This window comes from Amphiprion ocellaris, chromosome 22 (genome assembly GCF_022539595.1).
Source record: "Amphiprion ocellaris isolate individual 3 ecotype Okinawa chromosome 22, ASM2253959v1, whole genome shotgun sequence".
Classification (NCBI taxonomy): domain Eukaryota; kingdom Metazoa; phylum Chordata; class Actinopteri; family Pomacentridae; genus Amphiprion; species Amphiprion ocellaris.
The window spans coordinates 4,384,682-4,397,490 of record NC_072787.1 but is presented as its reverse complement, the minus strand read 5'-3'; the positions used below and the strand labels follow the sequence as shown (position 1 = coordinate 4,397,490).

Sequence of the window (12,809 nt, the reverse complement as noted above, 5' to 3'; positions counted from 1 at the left end):
ACTATCAGGATTCATGACATCCCAGTTGAATGGAAATGCTGCGGTTTTAATGACTGCACATATAGTTGGTTTGAAAACTTAAATACCATTTATTGCTTAATTGCAAGGTGTATCTTTGCTTTTGTCATTAGATTTGAACTATAATTAGCTACAGATAACAGTATTGCTCTTAAACATCAAGTAAATTAGTTGTCATTAAACAGGAATCAAACCTATAATGTGCATTTTATTGCATTGTTACACCAAAGAGTTTTAAACTGGCAAAATGCTGACTTGCCAGCGCAAAAAACATCAAATCTGTTCATGAGATAAAAAGAGAGCATTTCTGACTCATAGAAACTGTAGCCAGAGTGTCAATATTGTAGCATAAGAGATTGTTTCATAATATATTAATCTGATCACTCCTACACTGGTTGCAACTGTACATGCTGCAGAGAAACAGGACTATGTTTGATTATTAGTAGTAACGTTGGTGTTATTACTTTCAGTACTATTATCGTACAAGTTTTAGGTCTCTGCCTGCCAAAAGCTACACACTGCCTCAGAAGTTTGACTATCGTGCCAAGACAAAAAAAAAAAACAAAAAAAAACTATCTGGCAGGAATAAAGAGTACCTGATATTTGTAGCAGTTTTTGGCATAAGAATTCTGTCTCAGCACAAAATACTGGTAACAGGCAGCTACAGGCTGTATCTGCCTTCAGAACCGCATCTCTGTCTAACACTGGTCATCATGGAGGAATAGGAGCAATCCCCAACTCCACGGTGGCCAGTCAGGGTTCAGCCAGTGCATGTTCGCATTTGGCAAGAAAGCCAGCTGGAGAGGGGGTAATAGAACTGCATGCATTATGGGATGTTTTTACAGAAGTGTGGGCCGCAGCAGGGCTGTATTAATATTGCATTGAGGGGTAGAAGAGAGTGAGGGGAGTGAATCATAGCCTTCAATGACAGCTTCTTCTCCTTCCTCCAAGGCGTGACAGCAGCAACGACAACACTGTTTGTGCATGTGTGACTTTTCACCTGCACATGTGCGCATCTAAGCCTTAACACATATCTATCATGTCAGTGAATGAAACACGCCTATGCCAACAGTTTACTTGAGGTAACTGTTATCCCGTCAGTTGTGATATTAAACTTGCAGGACTGATTCTTGTCGGTTCGATCAAACTGCGCATTCTCAAAAGCCTTATCTGAAGCCTACAAACGGCCCTCTGCTCCTGCTTAAAATTCAGTCTCCAACAGCAAGTTCCTCACTTCTATTTCCGACGTATAGTGTTCAACAGCTCCCACTCATCTCCTCTGCTCTCCTCTCTCCCCTTTCCTCTTCAAATGTTTTCTTTACTTCTCGCTATGCTGCTCTTTCAGTCTTTCCCTCTCCGCCTGTCTCTCTTGTGAGCTCTTGAACCTCCAATATTTGTCTAGAGATACTCTGCCATTCTCTCTTATCCTCTCTTTTACTGTTATCTCTGCTGCCTCCCTACTAGTAAACTCATCTGTTTTTCCCCTTTCATTTGTGTCCCTATTTCATAAGAGAATCTCCTTGTCTCCTCTGTCCTTGTTTTGACTCCTGACTCAGTAACAGTCCTGACTCCTCTTGAGTTCTTTCTGTGGACTGCAGGGCAAAACACAAATGGAGAAGCTGAAACATTCTTTGTTTCACAATCTCCACGACAAGTTTGAAATCAACCTCAAAACCATTTATCTGGCTGTATATCTCTCTCATTGATCTTGTTTAACTTTGCTTGCATTGCATCTCATTTCAACTTCCCATCCTTTCCTTTATCTCTTTACGGTCACTGAAGGATGCACTCAGAGGTCGACCTGAGAGCTTAGTCAACTGGATGCTCGCTGCCACAGATTCACAAACATGTAGAGATCTGCTGGATCTCTGCACAATCCAAGACAGCAACACAGCTGCTCAACATGCAACCCACACAACAGAATGGCATACAGACCCTGCTAAAGGCAGCCTGACAAGCTGCAAGGCTCCAAGGGCAAGTACTCAGCTAGGGCACGGACTGGAGGTCAGCGTAGAGCGAGAGGTGATATGATTACTGTAGTTCAGCAAGGGAGAGATCTGCTTTCAGAGAGAGAGGACTGAGCAAGACTCAGCAAATCAAAGTTAAATCACACCAGAGAGGACCAGAAATCAGCAGTACACTGAGCAACATGGGGCAGACATCATGTATCAGACCTGCTAGCAGTGCACAAAATGTCTTCTACTTCTATGTTTGTCAGAGCTGTAGACTTGTAAATATCTCATTTCTGGCTTTAGTTCTTTTATTCTATGACCGAACCATTCAAGACATATATACAGGATAATGTCATACACAGTCCATTCAGATTACATATTTGGAAGCAGCAAATGCACAGAACAAGCTATGAAATAGATTAATCCGACATACATATGAGAAAAATAGACTTTCTTAGGGATCTGATATTTTCAGCTTGTGCAATGATTTCTATGTCTTGGAATTGTCTGCTATGTATCACTGTATATCACTATATATTGAAAACATTATTCCATTTCCTGATGATTAGTGTAAAGTATCAAATTAGTGGTTAAGTGTCAGTAATGATAATTAATGCAATGAACGCAACTACTGAGTCAGTTCTATTCACAAGACTGTAAGATGTTGCCAAAAGTTCTGAAAAAATGTTGTAAGTGGTCCATTGAGATTATTTAATCACAAAAAACTAAAACAAATCATAAAGCATATTAAAGTTATATCCAAATTAATGCATGAGTAATGACAATGTATGGCTATAATATACTGTATGTATGTATGCATATATAACAGTCACAGGAGACATTTTTGCATTGTGTACCTTTACTTTTATCACCACAGTGCACTTTCTTTACTTAAACATAAGACTTTTATAGTGTGGTGCTTAAGTGAAAGATCTGCATGCTTCCTCCCTCCCTCACTGCCCATCTCTGTCTATCAAGGTAAACTATGTTATTATGCTTTTTACTACTGAGGTTAGAACAGCCACAGTCTGACTGCACATCTCCTTTAAGGAGTGTGGTGACGCAGACTAGTGGGTTAGTTGTGTGAAGTGAGTCTCTCTTGCTGTGTGAAAGAAGCACCAGCACACAGTGAACTGCAGTCACAGGAAAGTGTTGCTATAAGGATGGCAAAGTTACTTTTATCACCCATAACGTGACTCTACAAACAGAATAGTTACTATGTCTGTGTGTTGTTTGTTTCTACAGAAGATAAAAGTAATGTAATGTTACTATGACATCCACTCTTAATAGTAGAGTTGTGTGTTAGCAGCAGAAACAAAAAGCTTGATGAAGAAATTACAGCGATACTGGTCTCTTTTCTGGTGAATAGTTTCCTGGCTGCTTCGGCTACTTTACTGCAACCATAGCGAAATCGAATCCTAAACTTGTCAAAGAATTTTGTAGCAGTGTTCGCTTAATTAAGGTGATTGCAACGAGACAATCACACAACTCGAGCTGTTCACCTGCTAATCAAGCGACGCAGCAGCAGCTGATAACTGAGAATAATGCAGACTCACAGTTTATTAATACAAATGCATCAGGAGACGGGTAGACACAAATGTATTCAGCTCACATGGGATAGACGTTTGCAGTATACTTTTATCTTTTTTTCAAGTTATTTTTTGGCCTTTTATTGGCTTTATTGAACAGGCTAGCAGAGAGGCAGACAGAAAAGTAGAGAGAAGAATCAGAAGGAAGACACCGTGCATTGGAATCGAACCTAGGCTGTGTGTTGCATTGTTATAACCCCTGTTTATGTGTCACCCGCTCAACCAGTTGAGCTATCTGGGATCCGCCAATGCAGTCTACTTTTATTAACTAGGACGAGTAAAATTTGCTTCAAAGCCCATAAATAGAATCAAAATTAAGCTTTCTTAGTGATTCTATTGGAATGTGAACTTTACAAACGGTTCTAGATTTCTACTTGTACTGCCGTTTGGTTTTCTTGAGTTTTCACACTACTGAAGTGATGATTCTGAGGCTATTCTACACATCTCCAGTGAAACAAGCCACAGTAAACAATTATGTTTGCAATATATGAGTTCATCATATGTAAATTAGTGGTGGGACGCAATTAAAAAAAATTATCAAATTAATTAGAAGCTTTGTAATTAACTAATCGTGAGTAATCGTATTTTTGCCAATCAGCAATATTTAACACAAAAAGCAAAGTTTTTCATTTCATTTAAATGTTGGTTGATGATTGAATCGATGAATAGACATATACGTGAATTTAAACAGCAAAAATGTTTGTTTCATTTCTATTTATCTGCATTTTTCATCTGTCTACTACATTCACAGACTACTGAAAACTCAAAGTGCAATTATAGCGATTATGTTCAACATTTAAAACTTTATATAAACTCAAGCTATTTTTTTTAACGTGATAGTTTTTCCGTAATTAATTAATCAAAATTAACATGTTAAAGTCCCAGCCCTAATGTAAATATATCAGACATTCACATATTTATCCATTCTGCGTGAGTCGGCTGATTTGACATGTTTATTCATTAATATGTTATCAGAATACTGAGCAGTGCTTACCGTCATGGTTGGGGTTTCCCAGCGTCCACGGCTCATCTGAGTCAAAGTGTGTGTCGCCTCCTATTCCTGGCCCTGGAAAGTAGGCGTGAGCAAGGAAGCCCCCCTCGCCATCAAAGGGTGAGCTGTCACCATGGAAACCTGAAGCAAAGATGATGGTGATGTCCACGTCTTTCTTGGTCCTCTCCAGCTCGCTGTAGGGCACGGCCTCAAAGCGCAGCGGCGTCACGTTTTGCCACACGTCAAAGGCTCGCCGAATGGCATCGTGGGTCTCCTCGGCACCCACTTTGGGTGTCACGTTCTTTATGCTACAGAGACATGAGACGAAGGAAGAAAAAGTTAGAGTGGGGAAAACACTAGAAGTCTTTGTAAACATTTCACACAGCCAGATAATTTTCTCTTATCATCATGCCCCAGTAAGCCTCAGATCGGGATTTCTCCTTCAGCTGTCAGGATGAGCAAATCCATTGTAAATTGGCCTGATAAGACTCTTGGGTGCTCCCAGCGTTTGGTAAAACAAGCACACCGAAGAGTGGCTTATTCTGCTGGATGTCCACTCAGAGGAAAAAATAAAGAATAGAACCTAATCAGGGAAAGCAAACTCCTCTGAAGCGTGAGATATGATGGAGTAGAGAACAATGGAAAGTTTAGGGCAGCATAAAAGCTGAAAAAGGAGGCTACTTCTGCATGTCAATCTACTTGATCCGACTATGCCAAAAAAAAAAAACCTCAACTATCACTGTTTTCTCGGCATGCAGCCATTTCACGCTCATCCTGTTCGCCGACAGAGAGCTAAATGGAGCGATTTGTGAGAGAAAACAGCTGAGTCCTCCCCTGCCGGCTTTGAGTTGCTGCAGGTGTGGCGAGGACGGGACGATTTCCTGCCTCTGGAATTTATTTTCTAATTAAGGATTATCAACAGCCCACTGCCTGCTGAGAGCCCCAGTCTGGTTTGGGCAATCAGGAAAACCTCTCCCACTTTATTCGCTCTGGAAATATCTCAGCGTCATGCTCTACTAAAATTTGGTTTGTCTCCAGGGATAGGTAGATAGGTGTCGTTTACATCATCCAACTCAGACTCTTGTAAACACACAATTCTCGATGTCTTATTATGCTGCTGGTAGTTCAGCGTCTGGGTTTGGGTATGAAGGTGGTTGGCTGAAGTTCAGTTAATAAGTGTGGAAATAAAATGTGCAGCAAAACAGCACTGTGCCAGTTTCTTTATTTTCATTCTTGTTCAAGTGTTTCAAGTTTATTCAAGATTTCCCTGTTTTCTCCTCCCATTCACCCTGGGTCCTTTGTGTTCCTTCTGTCACCTCTTTGCCTTTGTTCCCTTTTTCAGTTTAGCTCTTCTGTGTTTGGCTGTCAGACTGTCATTTTTCATAATAGGAATAAATATTATCAGAATGTCTTTGTCTGCTGCCGCAAGGCACATTTATCCATACTGCATATTAATACTGCATGTAAGCTCAGATTTATTATTAAATCAAACTCAGTGAACAGGGAAACCTAAAGGCTGGTTAGGAAAGATAAATAGCGTGCTGCTGAATAACCTGCAACGTTCATTTAAAATGTTGTAATTGCTAATATCAAATCACACACCATTTCTCTTTCTCTGTCTGCTCTTTCAAGACTGACTCGCTGACAGCCGACAACCACTTTAGCAGAGATGTGTTTGCTTTAATTACGCTCTCACAAGTTTTGTAAAACTTTCTCTTTCAGCTAATGATTTCTGTTTTGACAGAATGGAAAGCTACACACACACACACACACACACACACACACACACACACACACACACACACACCCACACACCCACACACCCACACACCCACACACACACACACACACACACACACACACACACACACAGGTATCATGAGGAAATGGAATATATTTCATTTTAAAAGGCAGGCCCACAGAAACAGACCATAAAGCATGAAAATGGTAGGGCTGGCCCGAATAACAGTTTTTGGGCTCTGTTCATATCCTAAAGTTCGACGGGGAACACATCGGGCGAACTGACGAGGCAAATACCATTCGCGCAACATCATCCGACAATGGGGGTGGTGGGTGGAATCCGAATATTCGGATCTCAAAATAAATATCCAGATACCACCATCACGATCAAATATTCTGATATTTGGGTCCAGCCCTACAAAATGGATTCAGGAAAGGCCTTTGTTTGTATCAGGTAATGATCATTTGATATTTCTGCATGATTTATATGATCCAAACCTTGTCTGTAGAGTTTTCACTATCCTGTACTTTAACCTGCATTAGCCTGCATTGATAAGGCTAACATGATAGCACAAGTATTGGAATGCATGGTATTTACAACATAAAATATGAGTAACTGTATTTAGTTAGGATATAAATAAGTGGCATAAACAATACAGTTTGTTTCTAAAAATCTATAGATTTCATGAAGGGATTCCTTATGTAAGGAATATTCACTCTGAACACCATTCATCACAGCCAGAAACCATGAAAACGGAAAGTCTCATTGGATTTTTCAACTTTTTGACAGTGCTGTGATGTGCTGTTCCTGCACAAACTTAATCAAAGCTTGTAATTGTGATATTTCATCAAAGTCAGTTTATGCTACATGTCTCCGATAAAATTCACCCAAAATATTTTTGAGTTTTCATTACTTCTAGCCATTGGGGTGTTGTTCCACAGAAGTGCAGGACTTTATATTACAGTGAAAATGAGCCCACAATGGGTAAAAATGTGTCAAAAGAAGAAGGTTAGGTAGTCAGAATGCAGTTACTTCCTTAAAACCAATAGATTACATAAGAGATTAGTTGAATGGTTACTAGTCAAACAGGTTACCTTGCAAGCTAACTACTTAGCGGCATTGCTAGCCTACTGCAGATCAGCCTAATGATTACATAGCAACCTTGCTAAGCAGGACAAGCCAACAAACAAATCACAGAGCAGCCAATTTACAACATCCATCTGTGTAGTATATTTTTGGCTAATTATTTATTGGTTAACACTGATATGCATTATTGGATAGAACAATAACATTTCCAACTCCTAAATGCTCCATTATGTTCATTAGCTAGTCATTAAATTTGTCTTCCTGCTGTCATGTAGCTGTTATGTGTAAATATGGCAGGTAAAAACGTTGATAGTGTATATTGCAGGGATGGCAGATGAGCATAAATTATCACAATGAAAAACTACAAATAGCATTTTAGTGCTGTAAAGGTTCTGAGGCCGTGTTTTGTCAAAACTGTGTCCATTTTAGTCAAAAGTATGTTGGCTGAAACCCCTTCAGACCCAGCATCTGAGCTTGGACACAAGGTCTATGAGGACGCCTTTAACAATCAAGCCTACCTCTTCTCAACACAGTTCTGTCAAGAACATTTTCACGCCAAAGAACTGATCAGCTCATAATCAACAGGACCATGAGCTATACCCAGCAGAAACCACATTTTGACAGCCTGCTGCTGAATGTGATCAAATTTGTCTTAAGAGCTGCAAATTATGATGAATAACAGCTTGAAAATTGCGCACGTCCTCAATTGTCCTACAGTAAGTGTGACTAATAAGTGTGTCTATCAAGATGGGTGCTGACAAATCCAAAATTACAGAAACAATCTTGAACATCAGTTGAAGAGGCATTAGTGCGATGGTTAGCTGTTGACTAAGCAAACTATCGCTGCCTGATGGAGACCACTCATGGAGGCAGCACAATTGGCTGTTTTGTCTTTTGAAAGGCTTACGTAGAGCAGATAGAAATAAAAGCATAACAAACAAAACATGAAGGGTTCTTTTTAAAACATGTCCTTGTCCTGCACGGTTTGAAAGGCCTTACCAACAACCACGGCCACTTGAGGAATAAAAACATGGTTTCACTTAAGTCTATGACCCGACTTGCTGTATGTGTGTCCTACTTTAAGGGAAAGATGTATAAGGAGAGAAACACGTGCTGGTAAAAGCTGCAAAACAACAAATGAAAAGAATCCCAGTCTGCTCTGAGGCCGTATCAGACATTAAACTCCAAGTTGGAAGTGATAATGATACCGGATGCGACTCGTGCAGTAATAGTACCTGCATGCAGAGAGAACAGTAGGGATGCCAAAGCTAATTAGTGCCTCCCCACAGAAAGTACTGTATGTGGCTACATGGAAACTAGTACACACCTGGGGCGGTCATGCATTTGTTATAGTTTCCAAATGCCAGCGTTGTTTTTCAAGAGTATTTTAAAAGCTTAAAGCATCAAAGAGAAAACTGAGTTTTTTCAAGGAGAAAGAATGACAAGACATCAGGTTTTAATCGTTTTCTTTAGTCCAGCTGAGGCACCAAGAGTGAAAATTCTCATTCCCTGATGTCAGAATCACACAATACATACAGTTCCCTATCTCTCAGCTTCAAACTTTACCTAAAAAGACATTCAACAAGTGATGCCGTTATTATGTATAATACTATATATATATATATATATATATATATATGTGTGTGTGTATATTTTGGATAATATAGAGCTGCAAGTTAGTGTTTGAAGCTATAGTGCATTTATTTAAATGCAAATAATGATCTGAGTGTTTATCATCAAAGCACATTTCCACTTAAGTTTACATACAATATGTACCTTCAAAGTTTGAATATATTCCATGCAGCCATCCAAACTCCTGCAGAACAACCCAACGTCGAAGGAGAACTTTAGCAAACTGATCATATCTGTTTACTACAAGTTTGTGTCGCAATTCCTGTATAATTGTAGATTTCACAGGACAAAAACGTAGTAAGAAACAGACATGGTTAGATCATCAGAAAAGGCAAGCTAAAATGATCACTTTTGTTCACTGGTCTACTGTGAAATGAAGGGTTATTGGCAATGAAAAACACTTCAGCTGTGCAAACTTCATCACTAAATAAAGTGGTGTAGACAATGTTGCTAAGCTGATGGTTTGCAGAACATGTTGTAGTGATGGCAATTCACAGTTCCCAACACTAGAATGTTGTCATTTGGGATGATATGATAACTAATAACCAGAAATTAAAAATCAAGGCCCAAGCATAGACTGCATGTGAAAAGTAATGCCAGTGCAGGAATGACTTAAGTCTGCATTGTGTCTAACTGCCAATAGGAGGCGACTCCTCTTGTTGCAAAAATACCTCAGATTTTATAGAAGTCCATGAGAAAATTACCCTTCTTTTTAGATGATTTCTTACCTTAATAAACCTTTTACCAAAGAGCTTATGGTCTCAATCACAAGTTTCATGTCTCGTTCAGAACAGCACGATGCTCATTGTGAAAATTACAAACCCCATTCAGAGGAAAATAGACAATAAAGCAGGATATGCTTTAGGACATGGCTACATTGTGGCTGAAAAGTCGCTATTGTATGGTCCTGAACTGCTACCTTGAGTTCTAAGTCAGATTTATCCCTCACTTGTCATGTCCACTTTAAAAAGACGATGGTGACAGCCAAAATTACAAATTTGAGGCTTCAAAATGGCAGTCCTTAACTCAACAGGAGACATCATGGTGGCTATGTCTATCTCAGATATACAGTTTGTGGACCCAAGCTGCAATAAGTCACAACTATTCTTTAAAATTCTGAATATTTTCTTCAAACTCAGATGTTTTCCCAAAAGCAATAAAGATGTTGCTTCTTGTTCCTGCACTTTTATTCTATTTAAGTGACCTCATTTCCATGTAAAAAAAAAATGCTTTTGTTCTATGAGCGCAGACAACACAGCATATCTTCCACTACTGGTAACATTTTAATACTTATGGTGGTGAGTTGTAACGCTTCACACACAACTTCTAGCAGATTATAAGAATCTTTCGATGAATGTGCTGCATTCTCCAACTACCTCCATTGCGCCAATCTGAGATAAAAGGAGCAGCTGCAGGCACATCTTCCTACTGACTGAAGGCCAGGCACACATCCATGTACAACACACACACATATGAATGCGCACACATGAGCACACACTCTCAAAATGCTCCCATCCTATTACATAACCCTAATCTGTCAGAGAGCACCCTCTGCCTTCCACCGGGGTTTCCTCCTCTCCTCTCCTCCCCTCTCAGCTCAGCTCATCTTTTTCTCTCTGCAGCTGCTTCTCCTCCCTCCATTCCACACTTTCCTCTCTCATTTCCACCTATCTACTCCTGTGCTCTTCATCAAGCCCGTTCATTCGCCTCTTTTCATAGCAGCGCCATCGCAGATGAGCCACACGCTCATGTAACTAATTTCAAACGTGATCCCAGTGTCATTTTTTTTAATGAAAAATGCGCAGGCAGTTGTGCCATCGGTGATATACAGTCCTACTTCAGCTGTAGGTCACTGATCCATAGATTATATTTAGCATGTAATACTGCTTATACATTTATCCCTAAGGCAGAGCAAAAATGAAAAACAAGCTCACTTCTTAAGGATTAATCCATGAAACATGTAGCTGGGGGCAAACGGCAGTATAGTACATATAAAATATTACAGAATCTGGGTTACTGGCCTCACTAAATCTACAGAGAAATATTATATAACCACGGCATGTTGTCCTATACATTATTACTCATGTAGCTGGACGCCAGAAACTGGGCTTGTGAATTATGAAATTGGCAATGAGGTCTCTGGTACATGTGTGTACCAGTGACATGTTCATCTTACATGTACAGTCTTTTCCCATTTGCACTACATGTTCCCTGGGGGATAAAGCTGGTTCTTCTACAGTGGGGGTTTGAAGAACAGGGCCTGTGTTGTATGTGATGTGATGCTGGCTTTAGGCAATGTCAAACTTCAGTTGATCTTTTTAATTTTGTAGTTTTTTTTGTCCATTATGTAAGTTCAAATACTGTCAATTGTGTTCAGCTCTTGTTTATTTGCTTAATAAGTGAGAAAAGGGAAATATTCAAGCCTGCAAACAGAGACAAGGATCTATGCAATCAAAAGGCCTAACAACATCTTACAGTTTCAAAGAGGCTTCCACATCAAGGAAAAATTAAGAAGCTGGTTTTTAAAAAGAGGCAAATGTGAAAGACAAGAAAAGAGCGAGACATGCATAAAAAAAAAGACGGCTAGTGATTGCTGGTGGTCTCTGTGTATCTTAATGAAAAGGTCAGCAACACTGGTTTAGTCCTGAAGTCCTGTTTGTGCGCACGTGTCTCTGAATGTGTACAGATATCAGTTACTTCTTTGTGGCTGCAGGCCTGTACTGGGTTAATCTTGTTGACTGAGTGTCTTTGCAACTTGACAAAAGCTCCCTTGATGGGGAAAGTCAGTGTGTGTTGCTGGGATTTTCTGAGCATGTTGGGGGTGGTTACAGGGATTGGACGAAAGCTGGATTATTATGAAATGGTGCAATGACGCCACCTCAAAAGAAAAAAACAAATTCAAATAAAACAGACTGGGTAAATCCAAATCCACCCACCTGTATGTGATATGTTTGTGTTGCCATCTTTGTCCTGTGAGGGCATACCGCCGTTTCCTGACATTGAATTTGGATGCCCCACCCATCTGGTCAGGAACCCCACATCTGGGCTTCTTCATCCACCTACAGGACACAGGTGAGGAGGCCACAAAACAACAGTTAATAGATACTTACGAGCTTGTCATAGGTGTTGGCTGCAACATTTTCCTGTCAAAGTGATACACAATGGGTGATCGTAACATTTCTGAGACTGCCCCTATAACAATCAAAGTACCTGATTTAAGCTTCCCCATCAAAGTAGCCTCCATTTGTAGTGACACAGCGCTCCCAGCATTTTTGCTTGTAACGCTCCCTGGAACTCCTGTTATGTAAACATGTCAAACACCATCTGCGATGAACCATGACTCTATTTAAGAGTGTCAAAACGGCGACACTTCAAAGTGAATTTCACTTTGGGCAAGAGGGAAAAGTCACAAGGAGCTAGTGGGAATTGTGGGGACAACGATTGTGTTGTTGTGGCCAAAAACAACCCCGACACATATTCACCACATAGTGATTGGGACACAGGAGTACCCACATACCATAGCGCCACAGTTCAGGTCACTACAACAGAAATCTGCCTTGATAGTCCAACCATGGAGAACAAGTTCACAGTGCACACCAAACACATGAATGCTGAAGAAAACAATAAGCCTGTTGTTGGAAACTGCGGGCTTTTCTACTGTTAAACCTGCTCTTTCGTCTCTCGGTGGTAGCCGCAGACCCACTTCTTGAATCATCCCAGGCTGCTGACAGACACAATTTGTGATGATTTCTTCTCTGGTCTTGTATGCGATCCATCGATAAATCATATCTATCAGTGGT

General features: G+C 40.2%; 1 protein-coding gene across 2 annotated transcripts in view; it reads right to left on the bottom strand.

Moving 5' to 3' along the window:
* LOC111587077 (matrix metalloproteinase-16-like) overlaps positions 1–12,809 on the bottom strand; it is an 85,330-nt gene that overhangs the window by 51,009 nt on the left and 21,512 nt on the right. For both annotated transcript variants that reach the window (XM_023296891.3, XM_023296892.2), the window contains 2 exons: positions 11,946–12,068; positions 4,554–4,858 (listed from right to left, as the gene is read on the bottom strand). In XM_023296891.3, coding sequence (XP_023152659.1) covers positions 4,554–4,858; positions 11,946–12,068 — 428 coding nt within the window. The remainder of the gene's footprint in view (positions 1–4,553; positions 4,859–11,945; positions 12,069–12,809) is intronic.